This window comes from Accipiter gentilis, chromosome 32 (assembly GCF_929443795.1).
Source record: "Accipiter gentilis chromosome 32, bAccGen1.1, whole genome shotgun sequence".
NCBI classification, from domain to species: Eukaryota; Metazoa; Chordata; class Aves; order Accipitriformes; family Accipitridae; genus Astur; species Astur gentilis.
Window position 1 is genome coordinate 18,173,882 of NC_064911.1, and position 26,367 is coordinate 18,200,248.

Genomic DNA, 26,367 nt, shown 5'->3' on the forward strand with positions numbered 1-26,367 from the left:
GATATATTCTTTAATTACTACCTTTAATAAGCCAGCGAACTGCAGCAAGCCGTTAGCCAGCTGCTTCTTTGCCTAATTAGCGACACAGCCTTTCGGCTCGCAAATAAGGCTGTCGGAGAACTCTTAGGTGGGCATCCAGGCTCTGGGTGCCTTTGCTACTGTGCCGCGTCCCAGCGAGGGGGACATCACCGGCGTGGGCTGCCGGCACCTGAGTGGGCCGGGGAGCCTTCAGCAGAGCCCAGCGGCGAAGCAGGGCAGCTTTCCCCTACGGAAATCTGGGAGGAAGGGGGATAGATCCAAGGGGAGGGTGGGATTTGCTAGTCTGCCATGAGCTAGAGCTGGTAACTGCTCCCGGCTCCTCCTCGCAGCGGCCAGAAATGGGCGTATTTATTCTCCAGCGCCCTCCACAGCGCTGGAACTCAGCGTACGGTTTCACGATGAGCGGTTGAGGAACATTGGGTAGGTGGAGGAAACAAGAAAACAAATCAAATCAAAAGCAGACTGCCAGCAACTCGGCACGGCAGCTCCTTGCCACGAAGAGTTGCCCAGTGCCAGCCCGGCTGCGCGATGAACCAAGGTGAGGAGAGAGTGAGTCAGCATTTCCTAAAGGTATCCAGCGAGAGTAAACTAATTGGACTAAATTCCCTGATGATACCTGGGCCAGCAGACAAGCCACCTCCACATTTCACCTCCTCCCTTCTCGGGCCGGGACAGAGGGCAGCAACAATTCTGTCCCGAGGGCAGTGGTGGCAGCGGGTTGGCATCAGGTCACACGCACCGTTGAAAGCGGGATATAAAATATATAAAATACTTCCCGCATGCGCCGTTTAATTTAAAGGGGACAGCGTCGTAGCGCTTACTAGGTGACCACCTTGCCGAAAAACATGAAGGCGTTGTAAGAAGTTTAACAGAGGTGAATCCTTTAATAGAAAAACAGGCATTAAAATATTTTTCGAAGACCCGCCGTCCCTGCCTTTCGCTTTTGCGGACTTTCTCATAAAGGTACTTTTCAACCCAATGAGGGATTGAATCCCCTGTGCCCCAGTACTACATAAAATGAGCTGCAAAGAGGGGAGCAGAAAAATAAGCACCAGAGCTGCAGATGACCGTGTCCCTCAGAACAACGCCTGATCCCAGTACTGGCATCAAATAGACTAAACGTTCATTAACAGGAAAATATTTTGAATTTTATTTTTTCACGTTATTATCAAGTACACAATTACAATAATGTCACACATCCCTATATGATTCTATGTATTTTGTTTTTTTCTTTTGTCTTTTTTACAAAGTGTACAGAGGGAAGGACGTATACAATATTTAACAGGGTATTTTCTACAGAACAATAATTTATATTATGTCCTTGTAAAAATCTGTACCTTTTTTAAACATTAAACTGAAACATCCATTTTATAGCATTTGCTAAGCAAATTATTTAAGAATTAAAACTAACCTGTAACTAATGTCAGTACATTAACAATAACTATAATTTCATTTTCTCTTTATACAGACAAATACATTTTACAAAATCCACTTGACCAAACCCTTATTAAAAAAAAAAAAAAAGTTCCACCATTGTGCTTAAAAAAAAAAGTGTGTATGATTCCAGGCTACGTAAGAGAAAGCAAATGTGTAAAATTGTGTTCTTTGTCTTTCAGCTTATTTAAAAAAATAAAGTTCAAAATGGCTAAAATCCTCGGCAATGCTATGGGAATTTACGCAGATTTTGTACACTTTTCAGGTTTCCAGTTAGAAAACGCTTGAACGTAAGGGGTGGGGGGGAAGTCACAGGAGGGCACTCTGCAAGACGCGAATGGAAAATCTCTACTGGGTTTTACTGCGTCTGATTTGGCAATCAGTAGGCAACAGACAGAGCTACGGCCATGTAGAAAATCCACTGACTTCACCGGGGATTTCAACGAAGGCACAGTGCAGCACATCTGGGTATTACACACTAAAGGTTCACGGCCCGTTAGTAGCAATATTATACAAGAGCACGTCGGACAAGTCTGGGGGCACCGTCACGCAGGCATCAAAAGAAAAAAACGTTATACAATAAAGGTAGTGACATGGCATTCGACTCTCCTGAACTGCAAACTAAACACAAGTATTTCGGCTTACAGTGAAACAGGAGGGCTGAGAAGTAGGAGCGGGGCTCGGTAACAAAACAAAATACAAAAGGCTTAGCAGATGCACATCTGAAAGGAAACCTTTGTCCCTTTATCACCCCAAAACTGAAATCATTCCTAACTTTACCTGCCTAGAAACAAGAGTCAACACTGGGCCAGGCTCTGAACGCTTTCCGCTAGCGAATTGCTGGTTACAAATCTATCCTAATCCGGCAGGCAGCCGGGTCGGAATTCTGCAATCCACCGTCGACCAGCGGCTTTGGCGGGAATTTGAGCAAGGGGAGCGGGGCCAGGTCCTAAAATCTGGCATGTAAATAAATGGTTTGGGTTTTTTGCTCCACAGTTGTTGTTAAGGTACATGACTTCGTGCTTGGTACATTTATGCTGTAATTAGCAAATGCTATGGTGCTATTTTATAATAGTCTTCAGGTGGCAAAATTGCATATAATAATTGTAATGCTCTCCCAGCTGTTTATAAACAGATTAAAAGAACTGGGTTAATTCTGGATACTGCACTAATTAATAAACAGCAGCTTAATGCAGCTGCTAATGGCTCAGGAAAAACATTCAATTTAGAAACAGTTCTATCGTAAGTTACTTTTCTTATTGAGGATATCTACATTAGAACATCTCTACTCCTTGTGAATGCATCTGCTCCACTCCATCCCCCTCTGAAGCCCTCACTGTAAATATCTCAGTTTCCAAAATGGAGGCACCTCTTGGTCTTAAATTTTATTCTAAAACAACTCACAATAAAAATGTGACTTGAACCAGAAACTGTTCTTTCAAAGAAATACCAATATACATAAAAGCATTAAGTTTGAGGTACTTTTACCGGCACATACAGACAGTTGTGATCTATTAACTCTGCAAATGGAACAACAGTATTTTACGTTTCCAACATTAAGACAGCTGTAAATTGAAAAAAACCACCCAACTCATTTGTAACACGCAAAACCTTTCAAAGACAAAGAAGCACAGAACAATAAACATGTTTGAGCATACTTTTAAATTCGCCAAAGAAAGGTAACAAATGCCCCAAACCAGTTTTTTAAATATTTTTCTCTGAAACCTGAATTGAAACGCAGAATAGCTTTCCGCAATAAAGTTAGATGTGTAACTCCTCAAATGGAAAATAGTTAACCTGCCACAAAGTCTGTATAGTCAAAACAAGACAATCAGGTGGGCCCTAGTGACTTTATCTTCAACATCACAATTCCCCATTTTATACACACCCCTGACAATTTTAATCAAGAGAAATTTCCTATTTTTAAAATTCACGACAAAACTGCATTAACATGGACACTGTGAGTATCAACGAGGTCAGTAAGATAAATATACTTAAATAAACTATTACGGTTGAAAAATTCAGTAAGAGACAGGGTTTACTTTATTAAATGCAACTTTATTGTTGCCATCTTTTCTTCATTTATTAAACAAACTGAATAGAATTCAGAACACGCTATTGAACAAAAGGTATAAAAGTCAACTAGAAGCAATAATCCTATTTTTATACAGCAACAAATCAAATGCACAGTATGTTTTTTTTGTTGTTTTTTTGTGTGTGATCGCAGGTGATTGGCTTTAAAATAAGCTAACTGCCTGAAAGGCAAAATTCCTTTCTAATTCCAGCCGTAAGTCTGTGAAAGAGACTTTAAGGCAGCCCAACATCTTTATGATGCCGCATAATGTGCTGGTTCTTCTCTGAAGGCCTTCGGAAACCTTTCTTGCAATACTCACAACGGTGAGGGTAGTCTTTTGTATGAATGGAAATAACATGCCGTTTGAAGCCTGAGGCGTCTGTAGTGCTATACTCACAGTACTCACACTGATAAACTTTCCTGCCACTGTGTGTTTTCATGTGCTTTTTCAGCTCGTTTTGTTGCCTAAAGCCCTTTCTACATCTCTTGCACCTGAATGGAAGATCCTTTGTGTGAACTGAGAGTATGTGGCGACTCAGAATGAACGGATCTGCAATCTTAAAGTCACAATGTCTGCATTGGTGCAATTTTTTACCCTTGTGAGCCGCCACATGTTTTTTCAGTTCCGAAGGCCTGTGAAAGCCTTTATCACACATATCACACTTATGAGGATAGTCTTTTGTGTGGACTGAAATTATGTGTCGTTTCAGATCACTCGAGTTTGAGCTCTTATGGTCACAATGCAAACACTGATGTGTTTTACTTTCTTGATGCATAAGCGTATGCTGCTGTAGCTCTTTGGTATCTGAAAAAGTCTGGAAACAAATATCGCACTTGAATGGCGTTTCCTTACTGTGTTTAGTCTTTACGTGAGTTTTCAAGTTAGAAGAGTCGGCAGATCGGTATTCACAATATTGGCACTGGTACGGTTTTTCACCAGTGTGGATTCGCATGTGCTTCTTGAGCTCTGACGGATGGCGAAATCCTTTGCCACACTCCACGCAAATATGAGGAAAGTTCTTGCTGTGGACAGCTAAGAGGTGATGATTCAGTAATCCTTGTTCTGCTGTCTCATAGTCGCAGAATTTGCACTTGTGCATTTTATTAACTCCTTTGTCCCTGTGCACCATCTTGTGAGTAAATAAAGTTCCTGCATGAGAGAAGCTTTTCCCACACTCATCACACTCAATAAGCTTTTCTGTTTTGTTGGTCAGCTTATGACTCTCCAAGTGGTTATGTAAACTTATTTTTTTATTCGTAGTGTAATCACAGTCTGTGCATCTGTATTTCTTCTTAGTAAGAAGGTGCTCTGGGTGGTTTTTCATGTGCCTTTTCAAGAAACCTCTAGATTTAAATTTCTTTCCACAAATCATGCAGGGGTAGACTGTCAACGGATGACCATCAGGGCCAATGATTATTGCTGAAAAACAACAAAAATCCCTTCATTAATATTATATGACGATATTATACTTCAATAAATGTCCTATTTCAACCTTAACAATAAGATGAATTGTTAAATAAGATCACACACACACTTTACTATTTAAGAAGCAAGCTTGGTACCGGGTTAGGTAGAAGAAATTGAGGGAATTACTACTTTCATTCATTTTTATTATCAGGAGAAAGGAAATACTGTTTTTTGATGGAGACAACCAAAGCATCACCCGGCTGTTCTTCACCTCAAATAATTCTACTTTGAAGAATTCTGACCGAGTTCACACGTTAAATACGCGCAGAAACCGACGCTGGTGCAAATAACAGCAGCCAACTTGTTAAACCAAGTATCGCATAGTAAGCGTAGCACACGATCTTCTTTGACTTTCCACGCATCTGTAGATAAAGTTTAATCTGGCAGTTTAATCACCTACCGCTGACTCCCATTCACATGTCCCCAAACTAACACCTCCTTCTTGTGCCATCTGTCACAGTTACTATCTGAAGAGGTATCAAGCAGGAATCAGCGAGAACACATTTCACATACAGACACACCTCAAAGCTTTGGAACTTATTTGGACTCATCCATCAGGCTGATTTGTTTACCCTGAATTTGTCTAGGCATGCTAAAAAGCTCTCTTTTCCAAAAATGTTTTAGAAGGAGAACTGACTAGGTAGCTGGAAATAGAAAAAGCAAACTTTAAGATTAAAATTTGCCTGGTTTACTGATTCAGTGCTAGACAAACCAGAACTCCTACAGTTAAGTCACAATTTGGCAAGAAACTTTCAGTATCATTTAAGGCAAAGCTACTAAAGAAAAGAGTTGTGTGCTTTTTCAAATTTATCAGACCAAATAGATCATTCAGACCATAACACAGCAACAGCAGAAACCAAACAATGCCAAAGCAGTACATCTGTTCTTAGAGATGCAAGTAAGAACATAGGCGTGAACTTCAAGGCAATTTATTTCACAATTAAAACAGAAAAGGGTATAGAAGTATATATTACATTTGGTAGTGCAAATGTTCAGATTTTCCAGTTACTTATTGAGCAGATACAATGAAATTTATTGTTGAATACATTTTCAATAAAGACAAAAAGGGGTTTTAAAAAGTACTATTGCAGAACACTGTTTATCTAACATCACCTTTAAAAAAGTTACATTAAACATTAAAAATGGTGTGGCAAGTTAAGTATATAAGTTTTTAACCTTTTACTATGATACTGATTTTCTTCTGTGTCAGAGACGGTTTCCTTTAAAACAACCCCCATAATCCAAACCAACTATGTATTTAAATTTCAAGTAAAATACGCACTCATTTATGATGTAGAAGTGTTGTCAACAAAATAATTCCCAAAATAATCACTGTTTTTTACAAGACATTGCACATGCTATCAGCAAAGTACATCTGTTCATCGATAAGTGCCTAGAGGAATGAGAGTACAGCCAGCCAGCAGACATTCACTCACCTGTTTGATACTGCCTAGACTCAGGTCTCCTTTTTTTCTTTGGTTTTTGCTTAGCCAGTCTCCCAAGTCCAGCTGACTCATCTATGTGCAAAAGAGCACTCGCAGTGCCATTCCGACTTTCAATGCCATCGTTGTTATTACCTAACAAGATAAGTTAAAAAGTTATGTACCGTCATCACTCTACAGATTATTCGAGCAACAAACTCCACAATGGTAATTAAAGAAATGATAAACTACTATCTGGACATTTAATCAAACCATAATAATGTACAGGATGAGCTGCAAAACTTCTCCGTATGTGAATTATGAATGGCATTATGAACCTGGAAGCATTGGCTTTGTTAACCTAATTTTACAGGAGTACACAATTTACAGGAATTAATGGTTTTCCATTTTGCAAAGAGTTCTTTAACTGCAGTTTTTGTTGCTAATTATGCCCCAAATGCTTAACATTAGTAAGCAATAGCATGTCACAACATTTACTGTGCCCAATTTTCTTCTCAGTCCTGAAATAAATTCACGTGTGAGCTCCCATTCACTTCTGGGCATCTGAATTCACCTGACTGAAGTTTCTGACATACCGAGTTTCAGAACTGGAACTGCAATCAAAGAATCGTTCTGAACAGCCCATAAACTTGCACACAAAGTACACTTCTTGCTATCTGCACACCTGATGCTTTAACACTTACACATTCTTTCTACTGGCAACAAAGAGCATGCTCAGTATTGTAAAATAGAAAGAAGAAAACAATCTTTGCCTCACAGAGCTTCCTGTTTAATACAGAAACGGCACTGGATGTAAAACAAACATGAAAATTTCAAGTAAATATATCTATATATTCAGGAAGGTATTTATTGGCAATCAGTTTAACCTTGGTGATTTAAAGGCATAAGTAAATTTTAATAACAAATTTTGTGGTTAAGTAGTTACTTGATCAATAGAAGGCAACAGTTCCTAGTGAAAGCAAAGCACACAAATAAGACAGGAAGACTGAAGTGGAAGAAAGTGCAAGATGCTCAATAGCTCTTCCCTTTGTAGAGTGCCAAGAATGAATATTCGTGGTTAATGTAAGAAGACTCAGAGCCAGGAACAGGCATGTGCAGAGCCTGAAGATTCTGATGTATATGCTAGCTCAAGTGTTGAAGAGCAAATGTGTTAAGTGACAAACGTTGAAAGCAAAAACCCATTTCACACCTTAGATGTAGAAAGTACAGTTTGCAACAGGTGCATGATGACTCCTTCTAGAGTAAGACACAAAACAGGCCTCAAACATTTCCTAATACTAGAATAAAATTGCAAAAACTTGCTGGAATATAAAGCACAGTGGGACTGGGCTTTGCTACAGTACAGCAGCAAACCAACTTTAACATTTTAAGATGACACTGTTATCAGCTCTTAAACCCTCTTTCAAGAGTTCCAAGAAGCGCAGATAACAAACTTCTGCAATTTTCATGCCTGCATGCTTCATTATTTCTCCCCCCCCGCCTCACCTTGCATGCTAGGTTGCTTACTGCTGACAATGCAATCACTCCACTGTTTCCCACATCCTCAAATTCTCCTTTCAATTCTGTCTCTCTGTTCTTAACACACTCTGCTCACTTTCTCCTCCTTCTCCAATATCACTGAATGTTCATTCAGTCTACAACTGTTGTTTCAAGTGAACTTAATTTCACTTTTAATTCCCAGTCAACCTGACTTCTCTCCTTCCCTCTCCACTGAAACTGTGCTCACCAGTATATGGCCAAAGATAAGGCTCTGGGTGCACTGCCATCCATCTCCTAAACAACTTTTAACACACACTGCTCCCTGAAATCTTGCCCTCCCTTGACTTATGTCTGTGATTCTAGCCCCCACTGCATTCTCAGCACTTCCCCACCATTTGTCTGCTGGCACCATCACCACAATCCACATCATGCAGACATATAACCTAAGTTCTGTCCTCTACACCACTATTTCTTCTGCATCATTTAGAAGGAGAAAGGGACAATACAGAAACATTTCTAAGATGAGATTTTGGTCTATCAGTTTACGTAAGTTATGGATATCAGTTTGTGCACCAGTTGGTGCTCAGATACTAATGATCAAGAAAAATGGTTCTGCATGCTGGAAATATTCTCAAGGTTCTGCTATAATTTTAAGATGTCTCCCTCCAGCTTCTTTTTTGTTAATAAATTAATTATTTCCATTAGTGAAATCACATATTTATATGTTCCTTCTAGAAAGCACTTAAATCAAGCTAGAGGTCAGTGTTGCTTTTCACTGTTACACTGAATCTTACATTCCCATCTGCTTCCTTCCTTCCCCCCCGCCAATATTCAGTTCTATTCCCAAGCCAGCTCTTAACTGTGCCCTAAAACTGTGAAGGACAGATGTACACGAGATGCAATTTTTCAGCTGAAAGCTCGTGTACTTCCCCTTCTACATCATGAAAATATGAAGGAAAATGCCTGTTAAAATAGGAGTAAGAAGCCTGCCTTACAGCTTCTCTCTTCTTCTCTTTTTAAGGCTCATTATGCCAAGAAACCATTCATAAACTAAAACTTTAAAAACAAATACAAAACACAAATACTCCACTACCCTCCAAAAAACAATCCCTGACATTTTGCTATAGACAGTGTCACCAGGAAGAATTGAGTATTACCTACCATAAGCTGCTGCCCAAGCTATGGGCATGAAAGTTTTAATTTCAGTGTCATCAATTTGCTGTTCATGGGCCACTGCTGCATCCTCCTCTCCTACAATCACTTCCATGTAAACCTCATCAGCTATTTCTGCAACATCTAAGAGAAAAAGAAGTCAAGAAAAAATTAATAGGAACACTGCACTGCTGAAAGTGAAAATCCCTGTTCCCAAATGAAAGCCACCTACTTACTTAAGTCTTCATCTTCATGCTGAGAATCATTTACAGTCATGTAAACCATTTTCTCCCTTGGAATACGAATACTGCTATTTTGATCAAGTAGTCCAACTGCGTGGTCATTCTCTGGCTCGCTCTCCACAATGTCTACTGTGCCCCCTAATTAGGAAGACCAGAACAAAATATTTTAAATACTCTTTGTTCAAATTCTACGCTAAACTGCAGAAAACTGAGTTTGCCACTCTTTTAACATCAGACCCACAGCTCTTTACAGATGACTTGAGAGAAACCACCGCCTCTAATTATGCAAAATTTCAAATGTCAGGTTGGAGTATTCTAGAACAAGCATATTTTACCTAAGTCATCTTCTCCAGGATCTGCTTTGAATATATAGACCTTGATGACTTCTGGACAAATGCCATCCACTTTACAAGAGCCACTTTCTGACTCTGCTTCCATGGTAATTTCAGCAGAACCTTCGTGTTCTATCTTACCAGCATCATCCACTACAAAAACAAGTTATTACAATTACCCAGTCATATACAGACAGACATACATGAAAGACTTTATTACTTTATTACTCAAATTTGGAAGCCGTTTAAAATTAAAAAGTTGTGATAGAGAACATACCCATAAATATTTTTTTCATATCCTTGAAAACAATGACAATAAACACCAAAATAAATTCAAGCCGTATCTTCTACTTAAGGGGGAAGTGCAAAAGTGCTGCAGTGATATGACTAGAAGCATGAACACCACACCAGGCAATGCTAATAGGGAAACAGTGATCTGCAGCAAGATGGTGGTAGAAAGAAACTGCACATTAGTACTTACTCTGTGGCATAGTTTCACTTATTCTCAGTTTTAATTGCTTTCTCCCTCACAACTAATAACCCACTAACTGGTTTTTTTTTTCAAAAGCATTATCTGTTGCTCAACCCTGCCTCTAATGCAAGGGGTACTACTGCTGCCAGTCAGACGTGGTTCCCTGCAAAGTGGTGTTATTGATGTTTCTTCAGCTAACTAGAGAGGAAACCTAAATGAAAACTACAGGAAGAAAACCCTCCACTTTTCTCATCCACTCAATAGTCGAGGGATCAAGCACAGTGTCAAAGTGCTGTCCTGGCGCCACAGCACCGGTGAACCTATTCAACTGATTGTTCATGGTGCCCTTACTGCAAGGGACTTGCACTGGATTTTATGCTGTAGCCCTATATACTCTCCTTACTATCATCTCAAATTTTGTTTTCTTGCTTTCAGAACTGTACCGACACCACGCTTCAGTTTGAATTGCCGTAACTTCCAAGGCCTCCCACATAAACATGGCTAACAGCCAGCTTTATGAGGAACACATTTCTGATTCTTAAGACATACTCTACACAGGCACGCACACACACACACCATCTACTTTACCCAGCACGGCTTTTCAAGAAAAAAATACTAAATATGCGTTCACAAAAATCAAACCCAGCATATCAAGACCTTCAGAGAATCTCCCAATTTCAGAAGCCCCAGAAGTTTGAGGGTTGAGATTATTTAAGAATTCCTAACATGACGGCATACTTTTGTAATTTGTGTCTTTATTGTTCATAAAGTCACTTTTGGAGGTTAATATGGCTCCCTCAGAGCCATGCATAACTTCAATTCATGACAAGACGACATGAAAGTTATACTAAAGGAAGTGTAAGAACCGTCCCATAAATGCTGTAGAATTTTTAACTACCATGCCTAGCACATGCAAAATACTTAATGAAGTATGCTCATTTTACTGGCACTCATTAAACTACCCTCATAACTAAATCATAGCTTTACTACTCAGTAACTGCAACTCTTCCATTCCATTTAAGACTTAAAAAAAAAGAAAAAAGCTCAAAATGTCATGACTATATTTTCCTGCCAGGAAGTCAATACATTAGCCTTTAAATTAGATAAACTAGCACGTGTTCTGCCTCATGTATCAAACACAACTGTATTTAAGTACAGTTTCTCAATCAGGCAATGTTATTCAGGCAAAAAAATGAATAACATTAAATTATGAAGCACTAAAATAAATTAGTCTATCTCCCCCCTCACCAAAAAAGCAGTAGAAGAACATTAAATAGTCTTATGCCACATTCATGATCAATGGCCACCACACAGAATACTTCAAGCAGTAAGATGTATAAAAAATGACTTCGTGTCACAGGACAACATAACATCCTGTAGCTGAAACCCCAAAGCATTTCAAAAGAAAAAACCTTAAGATCTTTTGAATCATGTTAACAACGTAGCTCCACAGCACGTATATTCAGTTATTGAGCAGACTTTCATAAATTCTTTGGCATATGCATGAAACACCAAACGTCACTGGAACTCTAACAAAAAAACCCTTGCTTTCGTTCCTACACTAGATTTATGTAGTTGTTCTCCTTTAACTTGGCTGTTTCCAGTGTCACGCACGTGTACTTGGAAGGCTTTCAAATCAGCGTAGACCGATTTTACACCGCTGAAGCCAAAGGGGGAAGTCTGCCACCAAGCTCAACTGATGCTGGAACATACTCAAGGAAGCAAAATTATGTCTGAAGCAATCAGAGAGAAAACAAACCTACATGCACCATGTGAAACAGGCTGGTTTCTTTTAACCAAAACAGAGTTTTTTACTTCCATACATATATGGAAGTATCCATTGATAACATTCACACAACAGAAGAATCCTAGATCTTAAAAACATTCTCCATTTACTCTTCAAAATAAGTTCTCCGAGGTTCAAAGTAATCTTTTAAACAACATGATTAAAAAAAAAATCATTCCACCATTTAGAGTTTGTTTGTTTATCCCCGATTTCCCTCTATATTCAACAATGTTTTAAAAATGTAACAACTGGTTTAAATTTTTTTTTAACAGTGCCATTAAACTGTAAGAAAACTGATGTGTAGGGATCTTAGGCCAACTTTTCTCAACCAAAAGGAAAAAATTTCACTCTTGATAGATGGTAATACTTGAAAAACTGAAGTCCCTGAAGGCCTTGAAAAGTAATGGCATTTGCAGTATAGTAGCAAACAGGTAACAGGAAAAGTAGGGTGGAAAGAAAAAGGTTGGAAAAAAGATAAAAATCAGAAGAGACAAACAAGATGAAAGAGAACAGGTATCTATCACACAAAGTACCATTTCTATGGTATTTTGTCTTATGGCTACATAAGCATTTATCTACACTTGATTCATTGATGCCCTGGCAGCATTTATGAAATTTGATTTCTATTTAACACTTTCCCTATGTTTCTGCATTCTCCACATATCTCAGTCTCACAATCAGAGAAAATTATATTCATAAATACTTGACTGATCAATGTTTGAAGTTGGAACTCTGATGATGTTTGAATTTTTCATTTGAATTCACAGCCCATCAAGGGATCCCACAAATACTGCGCATGTCTGATCTTCTCTCACACTGTTCCTCTTTGAAATTACAAAAAAAACCCCCAACCCCAAAGGACTTAAAAGTATTAGTTAAGCTTATAAGAGACCACTTCCTTTCCAGTAGAGATACTGGGCAGTTACTACACTCATCAGAAGTCACATGCTAGAAAAAATGCTGTCGTTCCTTGTGCCTCCATTTAATTACATATTAACTGAACACTAAAAACCTTAAATGTGTGATTTTAATTTTTTTTCTTTCTACTAGCTGGTAGCTTTCTTTCAGTAAGCAAGTAGATTCAGACTAATTCTCCAAGTTAAAAGAAAAAAGAAAAAAGGAGAAATTATTAGACACAACATTATTTTACATACATTGCAAGAATGCATTCTATGGTTAGTTTCCTGACATTCTTCACAGACTTCACTGATTAGAGCAGACTGCTTTTTGCATACTATGAGCTGTAAGAAACAACTAAAACCCCTATGCGCTTCTCCAATGTTGCAATAATTGCTTCCATACAAAGATAATGCTTGAATTTTTATTAAAAGCACAGATGAGAAAGGTGTCACACAACATGAAAGACGTGGCATATTCAAAGCCTATCTAGTTATCGCAGGAAAACAACAAAAGGAGAGCAACAGATTAAAAAAAGGAATAGAGAGTAAAACAAAGAAATAAAAGATGCAGGCAACATTAACAACAGACTGATTGTTTAAAGTGTGTTCTATCACGATGACATCACTGGTCTCCTAGAAAACATTACATCTAATAAAAAAATCATATAATGTCATAAACTGTAATGTCCAATGAATAATTGTCTCCTATATCTTTACCCTCCTATTAAAATATATCCAGTGGCATTTTGGGGACAGAAATTATTGATAATAAAAACAATATTTAAACCCCAGCTGAAGCCAGTTTCCCCATATAGTAGCATAAACGCTAGCCCAAGATCCTGCATACTGCATTTGCTTAAATGGTATCTCTTTTGTTTAACCATGACACATACACTTTCCCCAAGAAGTTGGTTTTAGTTTCTTATATCCAGTATTTACTGGATCAGCAGATACAGACTTTGTAGCCTTGCAGTCTTTTACTCCTAACTAGAAAAATGCACATCTCTGTAACTGTCTTTATTTTTTTAATGGTTTCCATAAGCTTTTACATTTATTCCTTCCTAGCATTTCTCCTCTATATGGGATTAATGAGGAAAATAAAGGGATTGTAAAAGATAAAATTCACTCAAGCACTAAGAAACCTTCCATCTTTCTCAAGTACACGCTGCTCATTGCTAAATAATACACCAAAACAATTCTTACAAACATTCTAAGAAAAAGTCTGTCTCTGTACCAGTTTAACAGATCTTGAAATCTGTCTATGGAGCAATTAGACGAGAATCATCTACTTTGTCAGCCTTTATGTTCCCAAATGATTCTCTTTGCTGCTAAAAAAATGCGTATCATGGGATACTTGCCTGCTTACAAAATAAACAACCCTATTTAACCGTCCTTAATGAAAAAGACCACTGCTAACTATTCTGTTTTCTCTAAAATAGAGTAAAAGCATGCTGTATTCCCCAGACAGGCTTTGTTCAGTTATCTGTGATAGAAACATTTTACTTGTACTTCACTTGATACAGAGAATTCCTAGTCCACTGAAGAAGTTATTTTTAGTGTCCAGTCATTTCTTAAACGGCAAAGCAGGTTTCCTAACCTGTGACAAAACAAAAATCTGTTCTATTTTGATTTTAATGCCATCCCCATTACACAGGAGCAACAGTATACCCTATGCATCTGAAGCTCCCCTCAGGGCAGCAGTCTAGCAGAGGAGAACTTCTGGGCTCCAAACTGGTATCTAACACTTGTCCTTCTCATCCTGTTCTCCCCAGCTCCGAGGCATCACTCAGCCCGAGGGAACTCTCATCTCCACGGTGACCTCCTGAGCAGCCTCGGCTGCAACAACTGTTGGTGCATTCCAGTGGTCAGGCAGAAGCATGGTGGCAAGTTCCATCTCACAGAAAGAAAAACATGATTCCCTGCATCTTTAAGAACCTCCGGGGGAAAAAGAGGTAGGTATTTATTTATGCAATCATTATTCTCTCTCTTTCAGTACCCTGGGTTCTGACTCCTGTAATGAAAAGTGTAAATTGAGATACATCAAAAAAAAGAGACATCTAACTCAGAGCAAAGTAAGGGTATGGATGGACATAACATAGCCCCTGTATTTGCAAACATCGTGTAACTTCCTAAAACTGAAGCTTAAACTTTGTGAGGCTACCCTTCACTCCCTCCAGACTCCCCTTGTCAAACCTCCGTTGTGCCTCACCATTTTTACTGCAATTAAATATGACTATATCGGAATACAACTTTATGTCTTATGGAACTGGTTCATGCCAGAGGATGTATCTTACTTTGCCAAGCTGAGTAAAATCAGACAAGCAAAAATCTTCATTTCTATCTTATGGCCAGGTAGAAGGCACTACTTTCCTTGGTTAGTAAACACAGCAGGGGGTTTGTTGTTGTTTTGACAAACACTAGCTCATCTCACCATTATTATTTAACTTATGGAGAAACTATTTTCCAAGCCTTAAAAGTTGCTACCAAATAATTAGTACTAGTGTGAGCCAACACACAATTTATCCGTTCCTGACCAAACTCATGAACTGGCTTGTTATGGCGTACATGAAAGAAAAACTGATTTATCAAACCTTCTTGAATCCTTTTCAAGCTACTAACTAGTAGTAGTTTGCATTCTTTGTTGAATGAATATCTGATTCTGCTCTGCTGTAAGTGCCCTGAATCTACCATGGACCAAAAATAAAGCTTGAGGGCAAAGGCAAAGTATCCAAGAAAAAAGGTGAGTACATCAAAAGTGAAGTGATAATATAAGCTGTGCCAAGAAACATTATCTTGGAAATGAAAAAAGCAAAGGCGTATCAATGCAGAAGCTAAATTAAATCTAAATGGGAAAAGAAATATTAAAATACTGAGCTTATTGAAGCAAAGTCACAGAATGAAACCCACAGGGACTGTACTCTTTGAAAAGACAAACCAGTTTGAAACGAGGAAAGAAGCTAAAAGCACAACATTAAAAAAAAGTACATATGGATTAGTCATTTCAAAACAGGTATTTTCAGGATAAAGCTAAGAAAATTATCTTATTTTAAGAAAATCTATGTAGACTCAGTTCATTAGAACAAAAATGGAAATGCTTAAGGAGAGCCACAAGATAGGAGGAAGATAGCAAAAAGATTTTGCCAATAACTTCCATTGAAGAATACTGACTGAGAAACCTAGGACAGAAAGAACACAAAGTGTCACCCCCTGCTTTGCAAGTGATTAGCTAAAAGAAGACAGGCAAAAGCATCCTGAAGAACACAGTCTAGCTCCCAGATCTGGGAAGCAGCTACATTTGGCTACTCTAATGGCAGACAAAATTACATTCCAACATCTGCCCCGGCAGTTCAGGGAAGTTTGCCAGAATCAAGCTCGAATTTACAGGTTAGGATGAAAAAAAATCAGAAACTAGGCTGATGTTACTACCTTTTAAAAACCAACTAATACCAAGTTCAACTAAAGCACTGAGACAGTCAAACAGATCAATAAACACATATACTGCCAAGGCAAAAAAGGAAATTAATTCAAATAATGTTTTCCATACAACGAAGAGACTATTTGGCAAGATAGTCTTTACTTGAAGGAAAAGCACTAGACTCTGACTTCACAACCAGAAGAACTTGTTATGCAGGCTTTAAACACAGTAGGTGGTAATAGGGAACTTCCCTTTAAAATGAACTGTAGAACATACTTAACGTTTTAAAGACAAACAGAAAGGATGCGTGTTTTGTAGCGTAACGATTGTTTTAAATGCTGGCTTTTTTAAGATTCTGAATCTAAACAAAGTATATTGCAAGACTATCAAGAGGCATTTAATGTTAAATAAAGTATGAAACTGCAGAAATAGATGACTGAAAAAGGAGAATATCCCAGCAAAACCAAACAATTAAATTCCTTTGTTTTCTGCCAGTTACCACCCACTGACGACTGGTACATCTAAGATGACTTCCTAACTGGGTGGGTATTTTAGGGATCATGCAATACGGCATCTACCAAGGCATTCTGTCCTCATTCAGCCACTGGCAATGGTTGAATGGGACACGTATCTACCCACCCCTCTCACGTGAATTTACACAGATGCAGTTTGCAAAGTGTTCCTGCGACAGCAGCCCCAGAGGCCTCACTCTGCTGCTCATGCTGCAGGATGACAACCTGCAGGGGAAGGGTGAGCAGACAGACAGGAGCAACCGCATCTTAAGAGCTACAGTCAGGGATAAGAAACAGGTAAGGATCACCACCACAGTCTTGACACAGTCAGGCCTCAATTACCGCTGCTTTCATGTGATCTAACTCGGGTCCAGAATCAGAAAGTTTTATCTGTACCACACTGTACAGACTGCATTTTTATTAGTTTGGATAAATACTATTTTAGAAAGCAGCATCCCTGGCCTATTTCACCTCAGTATGATCTTGCAGCTTAATTTTACAGTATTTTGTGTTATCCATATTTTGCGTTATCCATATTTTGCATTATCCCATTTCATTGTTTTCCCAGATAATAGAGAATTAACTGTACCTCATATAAACTCAAAACATGGCTGCACAAGGTTACTCAAGGAACTCAAGAGATGATAAATTAAGAAATGCAGTGATCCTAGGTAAGGAGAAGCAACATTAAAATCCATAAATACAGAATATAAAATTAAAACAAGTTATACATTTCAAAAAAGTGTCCAAAGGTAAAAAAAATAAAAAGGAAAAAAAAAAAAGAAAAAAAGAAAAGGGGGAAAAAAAAAAAGGTAACTGAAGCAGAGCATGAAGTATACCTCATCAATGGAGTCATTTAATGCTAGACAAAATTGAAGTGCCTGAAATGGCAATTAAACAAACCAGCCTAACACAGCTTTTCTATTTCTACGACACTCTGAAGTTCCTAGGTGCTGCATTGAGTAATCATTATAATAAGTAACATACTTAGAGCAAGCTCTAGTTCACACAAATGGATATCCTCAGTAGAAAAAGTATTGATGATATGCTTTGTTTTTCTCCACCCTTTACTTTAAGTCTTTTGAAACATGATTCAAATGGATTGTGCCACTGTTCCTAAGGGAGATTAAGATATTCACAGTTGCTTCTCAGCTACCAGCAGCAATAGCTACTCTTTCTGCTGGCAGCATACTTCCGTCCTTTGCTTCATCAAGAGAAGAAAACACATCCCAACAGCAAAGAAAACCACACTGTCGCCTGTATCTAACTGTAAATGGGGTGGAAAGGGTGGGGGCTGAGCAAAAAACAAGACAAGGATAACAAATTGTCATTTGGACTTCCGAAAAAATAGGAGGGGGGTTATTTTTCCTTTTCCATGAAATAATTTTGTTATCTTAATGTCTTGGCAGTAATCTTAATAACCTGCACTTACATGCATTTTCAAACAAGGTCACATTTCTTTTCATTCTGTTCTCACCAAGTATATGGCATTAGTTTACTGGAATTCTTACTCTTTGTTCACATGCTATAAAATGCTACAGAAATAATTTATAATCAGACATGCATTTGCCAGTATTTCTCTCCATTAGCTTCACCAGAATTTTTAGCTGGTACATGTTCCTAAAAATACCCCCATTTCAGTACATTTGTGTGATCTGCGTTTCATTAAATACAGAAAATCTAGCTTTGGTACTGTCATAAGCCCTCCCTCACATATTTCAAGCACCACCCAAGCCCGTATCATAAGAATTTCGATGGCTTTACTCAGACACTTACAGGAAATCATAAGGTAATCTTCACAGTTGCCCTTTTCGTCTTGATGTTCCACAGGGATTCCATTGGCATCGATGACTGCCTCTGATGCACAGTCTGCCACCAAGACTTCCTCAGAAACAACATCTGTTCCCAGAGTATCAGTGACAATATCTGCTTCTTCAACATTATCATGAACTACATGTTCTACATGTCCAACTTCAGGTACATGCATTGACTCACTTGTCAGTACATGTTCTGGTATAGACATTGCTTCTGCTGTTATGTCAGAAGCTAAAACGTCATCTGGGACGGTGCAATGAGCCAAAGAAACCTCTTCGGCTACGTCTGTGTCCAGCACTTGTTCAGGAATAATGACAGTTTCAGATACGTCTGGCTCCTCCATGATATCTGGGCACTGAACATCCTCGATAACAACATCCTCAATGACATCTTGGATGACTACAGAATCTGGATCATCAGGAACAAAATTATGCACGGTTATATCTGAGTCGACTACATCTGAAACAAACACTGTTTCCTGTACTTCCACAACAATCTGATCTCCATCCATATGTGCTGCATCAGCTCCTGAAAAACACAATTGTAACGGCAGTTAAATTGTAAAACTAACTCAGATGAGGTGGTTAATAATTGAAATGTCTTCTATTTTACTTCAACTTTTACACTATGCTGCAATTTAGTACAACAGGCATAACAGCCTATGAGCAATAAAGATAGGCAGATATACGGGGAGCAAGTCCTCCGTAGATGCTAACATAACTAAGATGAACAACATTTTCTCTCCTGGAAAAGATTACCGATTTTTAGACTCTCCCCCAACATGCAAACAACTATTACTTGACAGAACAGTAGGTCATTCATATTGCTCTGAGTAATAAAAAGAAACAAAAATCGAAAGCAACTACTCTATACAAAAGCAATGATGCAGCACACCACTTTTAAGCAAAGACAAAATAAATGACAGTCAGTTGCATCTAATGCAAACACTCTTATGTACATACTACCTCCTGACAGACCTGTTGGATCAAAAAATGCATTTGGCTCATGTGGCTGCAATTCAAGCCCATCTTCATCCATGGCCTTTAACTCTCATCAGTCACAGTGTCTGTAGAAGGTAAAGAAGAAAGGTTATTTAACTTGTATTAGGCTATGAAGGTTGTCTCTGCCTGTGCACTGAAAAGCAGAAATTTTGGGTGCATGGAAGTTAACAGGAAGTTAACACCTCTTGACTTTGAGATGGACCAGATTTCACGCAGGGTACCTCTGTTTGGGATTCCAGAAATACTACTCTAGAACACCTAACACCCAGAGTTTGAGTAATAGCAGTGTGAGCCCAAACACTCCCGGTCCATTTCTCAAAACCCCACAGCTCCACAAACACGGAAGCAGCTGATAAAGGGATATGAAAACATGATTTCCTTATAATCTTACAAAGAAAAGAAAAATGAAGGCAAAGCCTAGACAATTAGACACTCGAGTCTTTTTTGGATGGTGGGGAATACAGTGTTGTCAAATCAATAAAGCTCTAAGTTAGACAGCCAGTAATCTGAAACGCGCGCTGCTTTTGATGCCCCCTGTGTTCATACTTGGGCAGTCAGGAGGAAGTGACTCTTATGTCACTTCAGGAATTGAAACTGCTTCCAGAACATAACATCGTATGTTTTCAAACCTCAGATGCATGAATATTTTAAAAAATCCTGCCCCGAGACAAAGTACCGATTTGCTTTTGTATTAAAAAATATCACCAGTTCTCAAAAATTACCAAATGTCATATCCTACCAAATTTCTTTGCACAGAATGTCAACATTTCTTCAATGCATAATAACAACTTAAGACGTCAATCTTCTTAACAAAATAACCAAACAAGATCACAAAGTTAAAACACTTACTAAAATCTGAAACGGCAATCTAAATTTTGCTGCTTACATATGTGCATTATAATTAAGATCAGGCAAACCTAGTTGGGTAAAATGTGATCTAACATAAACTTGTACTACTCCCTTGCACCTAATCCAACTACTTTCCTAAATGCAGAACCAGCAAGAGGCAACAGAGTGTTGCTATGTGTTTCTGCTCGTGTTTCTGTACAAATGGAAGATGCGATTCTCCTTCCTCCAAACATTTTTCACAGTAACAGGCAGAAATCTCTCCATTCCTGTGATACTTTCACAAAAGACCTGGAGAAAACATTAAGATTCTGCCCCAGGTTTCTGTAAGAATCATAACCTTTCCGAATTACGTCAACTAACATTTACATTAATTAAGTCTTCATGGGGGAAACTGCTATACAAAAGAAAAAAATTTAACCACCACTCCAAAACACAAACCTACAACCATAATCTGTAGCAAGCATTTTCTAGAATTCACCATTTTTCTAGCTCAACTTTTCTCAAATCTTTGCAGCTAACCACCTGATTTATATATCAGAAAATGTATTTTTACAGGTTGAGGGAGAAATACAGCCAGAAGGAGGAAAAGCAGCGGCAGTCTAATAAGTTTACCTAAGGGGTCCCGTATTTGTGGGATGTTCAGTTGGAAGGCCCCTATATTTTAAAGACAGCTGCACTAACAAATCATTGTAGTGTCCAGCTGGACATAAATCACCTCACAATTATTCTGACTGTCAAGTATTTCTGTCAGAAGCACCCACTATTAACAGAACAGCTCTTCACACAGATACTTTTTGCAGAATTGAGAGCAGAAGAAAAGCATTTCTCAGCCTCAGATACAAGACACAGCTTGAGTGACAGCAATCAACTCCGGCCATGCCACAGAAACAAGAACAGAACAACAAGGTTTCATAGTCATTTAAGCAAGAATTACTCATACCCAAATTGGTTTACTTCCATCTGTTCAGTATATACCTAGCCAGTCTATTACAAATGTCTTTCCTATTCATCTTGTCATCTTTTCTGTGTTGTCTCCACCGTTTATCTTCTTCTTTTCTGTTGCTTCTCCAACTTCTTGTGTGCCCGTACCCATATTGCGTTCCTCACCTCCTCACCTGCTCATTTCATCTCTCCAGCTTACAACTACAGCACACTCCCATCGTTCACACAAAACCATGCTACTCATCAATTTGTAGCAAAGACTGTATCAGCAATTCACAGATTTTTATATTTTTTTTTTTTTTATTTTTTCTGGAGGAGGCAGGGGGGATTAAGGGTTGGCAGAAATAAACTGCCTCTCTCCTCTGGCAACACAAACCTAAGAAGATAGCACTCGCTGTCCAGCTGTCTGGGAAGATGCTGTTTCTGCCTGTGCTTTTGAGGATTATATTATCATACATATTAGCCTCTGATCGGCTGGGACCCAGCCAGCTTGAAGTGTAAGTTCACCACTAGCTACTGGAAGAACTGGCATTCGTTTTCTCCACTTCCTGCTTTCATCACTCAACCATCACGCCACCACAAATTCCTACCTCTTATGATTCATGCATGTACTTTCTCTATCCTATCCTCTCCCCAAATTCCTCACTGTCTCTATAAGCAAGGGTGTCCATCGTCCTTCCGTCTATCCTCTTCACCCAGGCGATCCAGAGGCTGCCGCCACTACTTCTCGTCTTCCAAAACACACCCGCTGATGCCATCTCTTCACTGCTCCTCTCACTGCCGCCCAGATTCCAGGTGACAGACGCTAAAACCAATGAGTCTCAGTGGTGTTCACGACAGGGCAGTTTCAAAAAGACACTGCCACCAGCAGCGACAGCCCAGCAGACCTTCAACTGCACGCTCTGCATAACAGCGTGGCCTCCTGTGTATCGGCAAGGTCGTTTCACCTACGGGGGCATACTATGCTGCAAAACAAAGGCTCAGGTTCTACACATACTGAAGAAGTTTCCGGGGCACACGGGTTTTCAAGACTGAGTCTTAAAAAAGCCACAGATTTATGCTTTGGTACTTGTTCCAAAGAAGAAGAAGAAAAAGAAACCCAACCCTTTCACCGAATGAGTTTCTTTCTAGATAAGGTTTCCCATAATGCGCTTTTGCACCCGGACCCAGCCAACAAATTCACATACACAAATTCCTACCCCTGTGCAGGACCAGGAAGACTTTAGAAGTGCTCCACGAGGGCACAGATCCCACCTCCACAGAAAGTTGCTGCAGAAAGAGGACCAGAAGAAGATGTGGGCATTTAAGACAGGATTTAACTGAACTGTTTAAAATGATAAAGGTGCCTAAATCAAAATCTGCAGTCCAAAAAGGCATCCAGGCATTTGTCAGTGGATGAGGAAAAAAAAAACCAACCGACCAAAACCAACCCTAAAAATTTCCTGAAATCATTTCAGGGTTTAAGCATTCTAACCAGTAGATGTGAAAATACTGTGTTTCTTCCCACTTGCTCCTCTTCTAAGCAGTAGGCCAGCACAGGGGCCCAAGATTCAGCCACACAAAGGAAGGTATGCCGCATGGTTCTGTACCAACCGGTGGCTCCGTGATGAAGGCACTGTTCTGCAACACGAGAAATACCAGAGCTTCTTGTTGGGAGCACTGCACCGAACACCTTTAAGTTCCCTGGCAAGCTCCCTAAGCTCTGTGGTACCACAAGGCTAAGAAGCAATTCCAGTAGTTCATTTTCCTGCAAGATTTCAAGAAGGGCAGAAACTTCTCTCGGGTATTTTTTCAAAATATTCCAGCCGACACTTACCTCGGGAGCAGGTTCTGGGACCGAAGCAGACAGAATCAATTTTCAGTTCCAGTCTGGGAACCTAAACTCTCAAGGAGAAGCAGGTGCCCAGCCATATCCCTACACTTACTCCTTCTCAACGCCCAAATCTACGTGGCTCTTTGTTCAAATCACAGTAATTCGGGAACTGCTCTTCTACCACTACTACAGAAAAGGCCTAGGCACCTAAAACCAGGTTTTATACCTCTGAAAAGAGCTAAATATCTATGTCTTTCTCTTGGCTTGGGTCTGTGCCAGCTTCACATGGATTGAGAGTTAACACAACTCTGAAATACACCTAATTCCCTGTGTAAAGTTAGTTCTTATAAATTGATTTTTACCTATTTATTCAGAGACTTGGCTGGTTTTGGTTTTATGAAAGTCAAGGCAGTATTGTCAAGTGGAAGGAGAGATAGAAAATTATACATTAACGGAAGAAATGGTATTAAACTATTAGCAACAAAATAAGCTCCCAAAATGAAAATGGGTATTTTCTGTAAAGCTGTTCTTGAGTACCATCAGTCAAGAGAAGCAACGCAGACAGCGCACTAGTCTTGCCACATTACAAATTCTTGACTCCATAGGCCTTGCGAGGTAATCAAGATGAAATAAAAAGAAATAGACGAGCTGTCAAGTTTTAAAGAGAGAACAACTTTAAAAATAGAGTTCCTTAGAAGGAAGAGCTTTAATATGCACAGAAACTGTCAGTTCCTCTGCTCTCATCAAAGAAAGGGAAAATAGGAAAAAGAGAAAAAGGAGAAACTTCAGAAAAGCCATCTTTATGAAAAAGAAATATGTAAGACAGTCCTCTGCCTGCTCTAACGAAAGAAGAGTACTTCTGCTTATTTGCGGTAAGGGCATAAACCAAATACCCACGCAGCAAAACTCTGACCCTTCCCAGAAAAATCAAGGCATAAACGGCAAGAATTCCAAGCCCTGGCCCCTACCTATGCCGAGACGACTAAAGTGTACAACCACAACCAGGTTCCCGTCGTGCCTTGCTACACCACATTAAAAATTGCAGCACGCCTTGCATGTCCCAATTGGGTTAGAGCCCCGAGCTACCCGAAGCTTCGCTGTGGTTATGAGACGACTGTGGGTTCAGTCTACACTATTGCTGCAGTGTCACAACTCTCCCTACGTGACCCACTTACGGGGAACGCGATGTACACACAAGCTCTCCATCACACGCACATGAAAGGTAGAAAAAAATTATACTGCTATGGCATCCAATTCTTATCTTGGAAATAACCCCCGTTATTACTAGGTGAATAAATGGAAGAATAAAAACGATGTTACAAACATGACGGTGTAATCATTTAGTTGTTTATTTCTTGATGCACCTCCCTCAGTTTTGGCAGGAGAATCAGGACTGCTGCTTTCACTGCGATTTCGTAAGAAATCTCAAGTCTTTTTCTCTTTGTTGTAGTTCGGTATTTGCAAAAACTGGTTAAAGAAACGGGTTTTGTCCAGATTTCACGGGGATGTTGCGAGCCGGGCGACACCCAAGCTAATTGTTTAACGAAACCTAAATTAGGGAAATAACCAGTACCGGGTGCCCCTTTGAAACTACTTTCCACTCAGCTGGGGGGCCTCTGCAGGAGAGGGGATAGCCAGAGGGGAGGAGGAGAACCCAGCACCAAGGCGAGGGAGGGGGGGCTCCGCGCCTCCACAGCCGGCTCCCCTGCGGGGCGGCTGGGCGAAGGAGACCGGGGACGAACCTCTCACCGCCGCCCGAATTCCCGGCCGGGAGGAGAGGAGAGGAGGCCGCGGCAGGAGTGTGTGTTTGTCGGGGAGGGGGGGGGGGGGGGGGCACGGCTGGCAGCCCTGGCGCGGCCGCACAGGAAGCCGCCATGGGCCGGAAAGCGCCGAGCTCCCCTGCGACTCGCTGGCTGGCAGGCGGGGAGGAGGGAGAAGCGGCGGGGAGGGGGTGTGGGGAGGCTACGGGCTCTCCCTCCTTCGGAGCTTGAGGCCCGCAGCTGCGATGAGCGGGGCCAGGGGCTCCCCCCTCCGGCCCGGCCTGCGCGGAGGCACGGGGCTCTGGCGAGCGATTAATTCAAGATGGCGCCCGGCGCCCTCCGCCTCCCTCCCTCCCTCCCTCTCCTCCCCCCCCCCCTGCGCGCCGCCATTTTGTCTCCTCCTCCAGACGCTCTCCGAACCCCCCCCCCCCCCCTTACACCCTCGGCCGGGCCCGGGGCCTGGCACCGACCTCGCCCGCCTTACCCCCTCTCGGGTCCGCAACCTCCCCGCTGCCGCTCCCCTCACGCCGCCGCCCCCGTTGCCCAAGGCCGCGCCGAGCCCGCCGTCCCGGTCCCCGCGGCCCGCTCTTTTGCCGGAGCCCTGGCGCGGCCTAGCTGCGGCCTCCTCGGGGCCTGCGCCGCGGCCTGGTGCGGGCAAGGGGAAGGCCCGGGCCGGGCCGAGTAAAGGCGGGACCCAGCCCCGGGGCTGCTTACCGTGCGGGTGGCGGGCGGCGGCGCTCGCCTCGGCGCGGCCTCGTTCTCAGCGCGACTGGGCCGAGCGCGGCGGTGGTGGCGGCGGCGGCGGCGGCTGCGGCGGCGGCGGGGCGGGCGGGCGGGAGGGGAGGGAGGGGCCGAGCTCGGAGCTGAGTGGAAGCGGCCAAGCTCCCCGGGCCGGGCCCGCCGTCAGCACGTCACGTCACTGCCCGAGAGAGACCCAGGAAAAAAGGGCGGAAGGGAGCGCGCCGCCGCCGCCGCTGTTGCCCGGTCGCTTCGGGCCAGCCGCCCGCCGCCGGGGCCTGTGGTGGGGAGGTGGCGGGGGGGGGGGGGGAGAAGCCGCTGCCCGGGCGAGGCCGAGGCCGAGGCGGCGCGGGTAGGGGAGGGAGGATGGCGGCAGGGGAGGCGCGGCGGCGGCGCTCGGCTCGTCGCGGCTCCTCCTGCCGCCGCCGCCTCCGCCGCCGCAGCTCCGGCCGTCAAGCGCCCGGTGTGCGCCCCCCGAAACGGAGCGGTTGCCCCGGGGGGACACCCCCCACCCCCCCCCCACTTCACCGCCACCCTCCTCCTTCTCCTCCTCCTCTCCCGGCCCCTCCATGCTGGCGCCGCCCGGGCGAGCCTCCCCCGCCCTCCGCTCTGCCGCGGTCGCCATCCCCCCCCCCCCCCCCCCTCACTCCCCGCCCCGGGCCCGGTCCACGGTTGTGTGTGGGTCGGCGGGCTCCGCGCTCCC

At 41.6% G+C, this 26,367-nt stretch overlaps 1 protein-coding gene across 2 annotated transcripts; it reads right to left on the reverse strand.

Moving 5' to 3' along the window:
* Positions 1-1,165: 1,165 nt before the first annotated feature.
* ZFX (zinc finger protein X-linked) lies at positions 1,166-26,270 on the reverse strand. Of its 2 annotated transcripts, XM_049835067.1 has the most exons (8): positions 25,641-26,270; positions 19,539-19,627; positions 18,523-19,089; positions 9,666-9,815; positions 9,325-9,468; positions 9,098-9,232; positions 6,452-6,592; positions 1,166-4,967 (listed from the first exon to the last, which is right to left on the reverse strand). In XM_049835067.1, the coding sequence occupies exons 2-8, from the start codon at positions 19,597-19,599 to the stop codon at positions 3,781-3,783; spliced, it is 2,385 nt and encodes a 794-aa protein (XP_049691024.1). In that variant the 5' UTR covers positions 19,600-19,627; positions 25,641-26,270; the 3' UTR covers positions 1,166-3,780. The 2 variants fall into 2 exon arrangements, with proteins under 2 accessions (XP_049691024.1, XP_049691025.1); XM_049835068.1 differs by lacking the exons at positions 19,539-19,627; positions 25,641-26,270 and adding an exon at positions 17,336-17,413 and having other exon boundaries at positions 18,523-18,605.
* Between the last annotated feature and the right edge of the window lie 97 nt (positions 26,271-26,367).

Excerpts from the sequence above, each read along its gene's own strand:
- ZFX (XM_049835067.1), bottom strand. The coding sequence starts at position 19,599 with ATGGATGAAGATGGGCTTGAATTGCAGCCACATGAGCCAAATGCATTT. Across the intron at positions 9,233-9,324 it reads GCATGAAGATGAAGACTTAA|ATGTTGCAGAAATAGCTGAT; the intron begins GTAAGTAGGTGG and ends TTTTTCTCTTAG. Across the intron at positions 6,593-9,097 it reads AGCTTGGGCAGCAGCTTATG|GTAATAACAACGATGGCATT; the intron begins GTAGGTAATACT and ends TTATCTTGTTAG.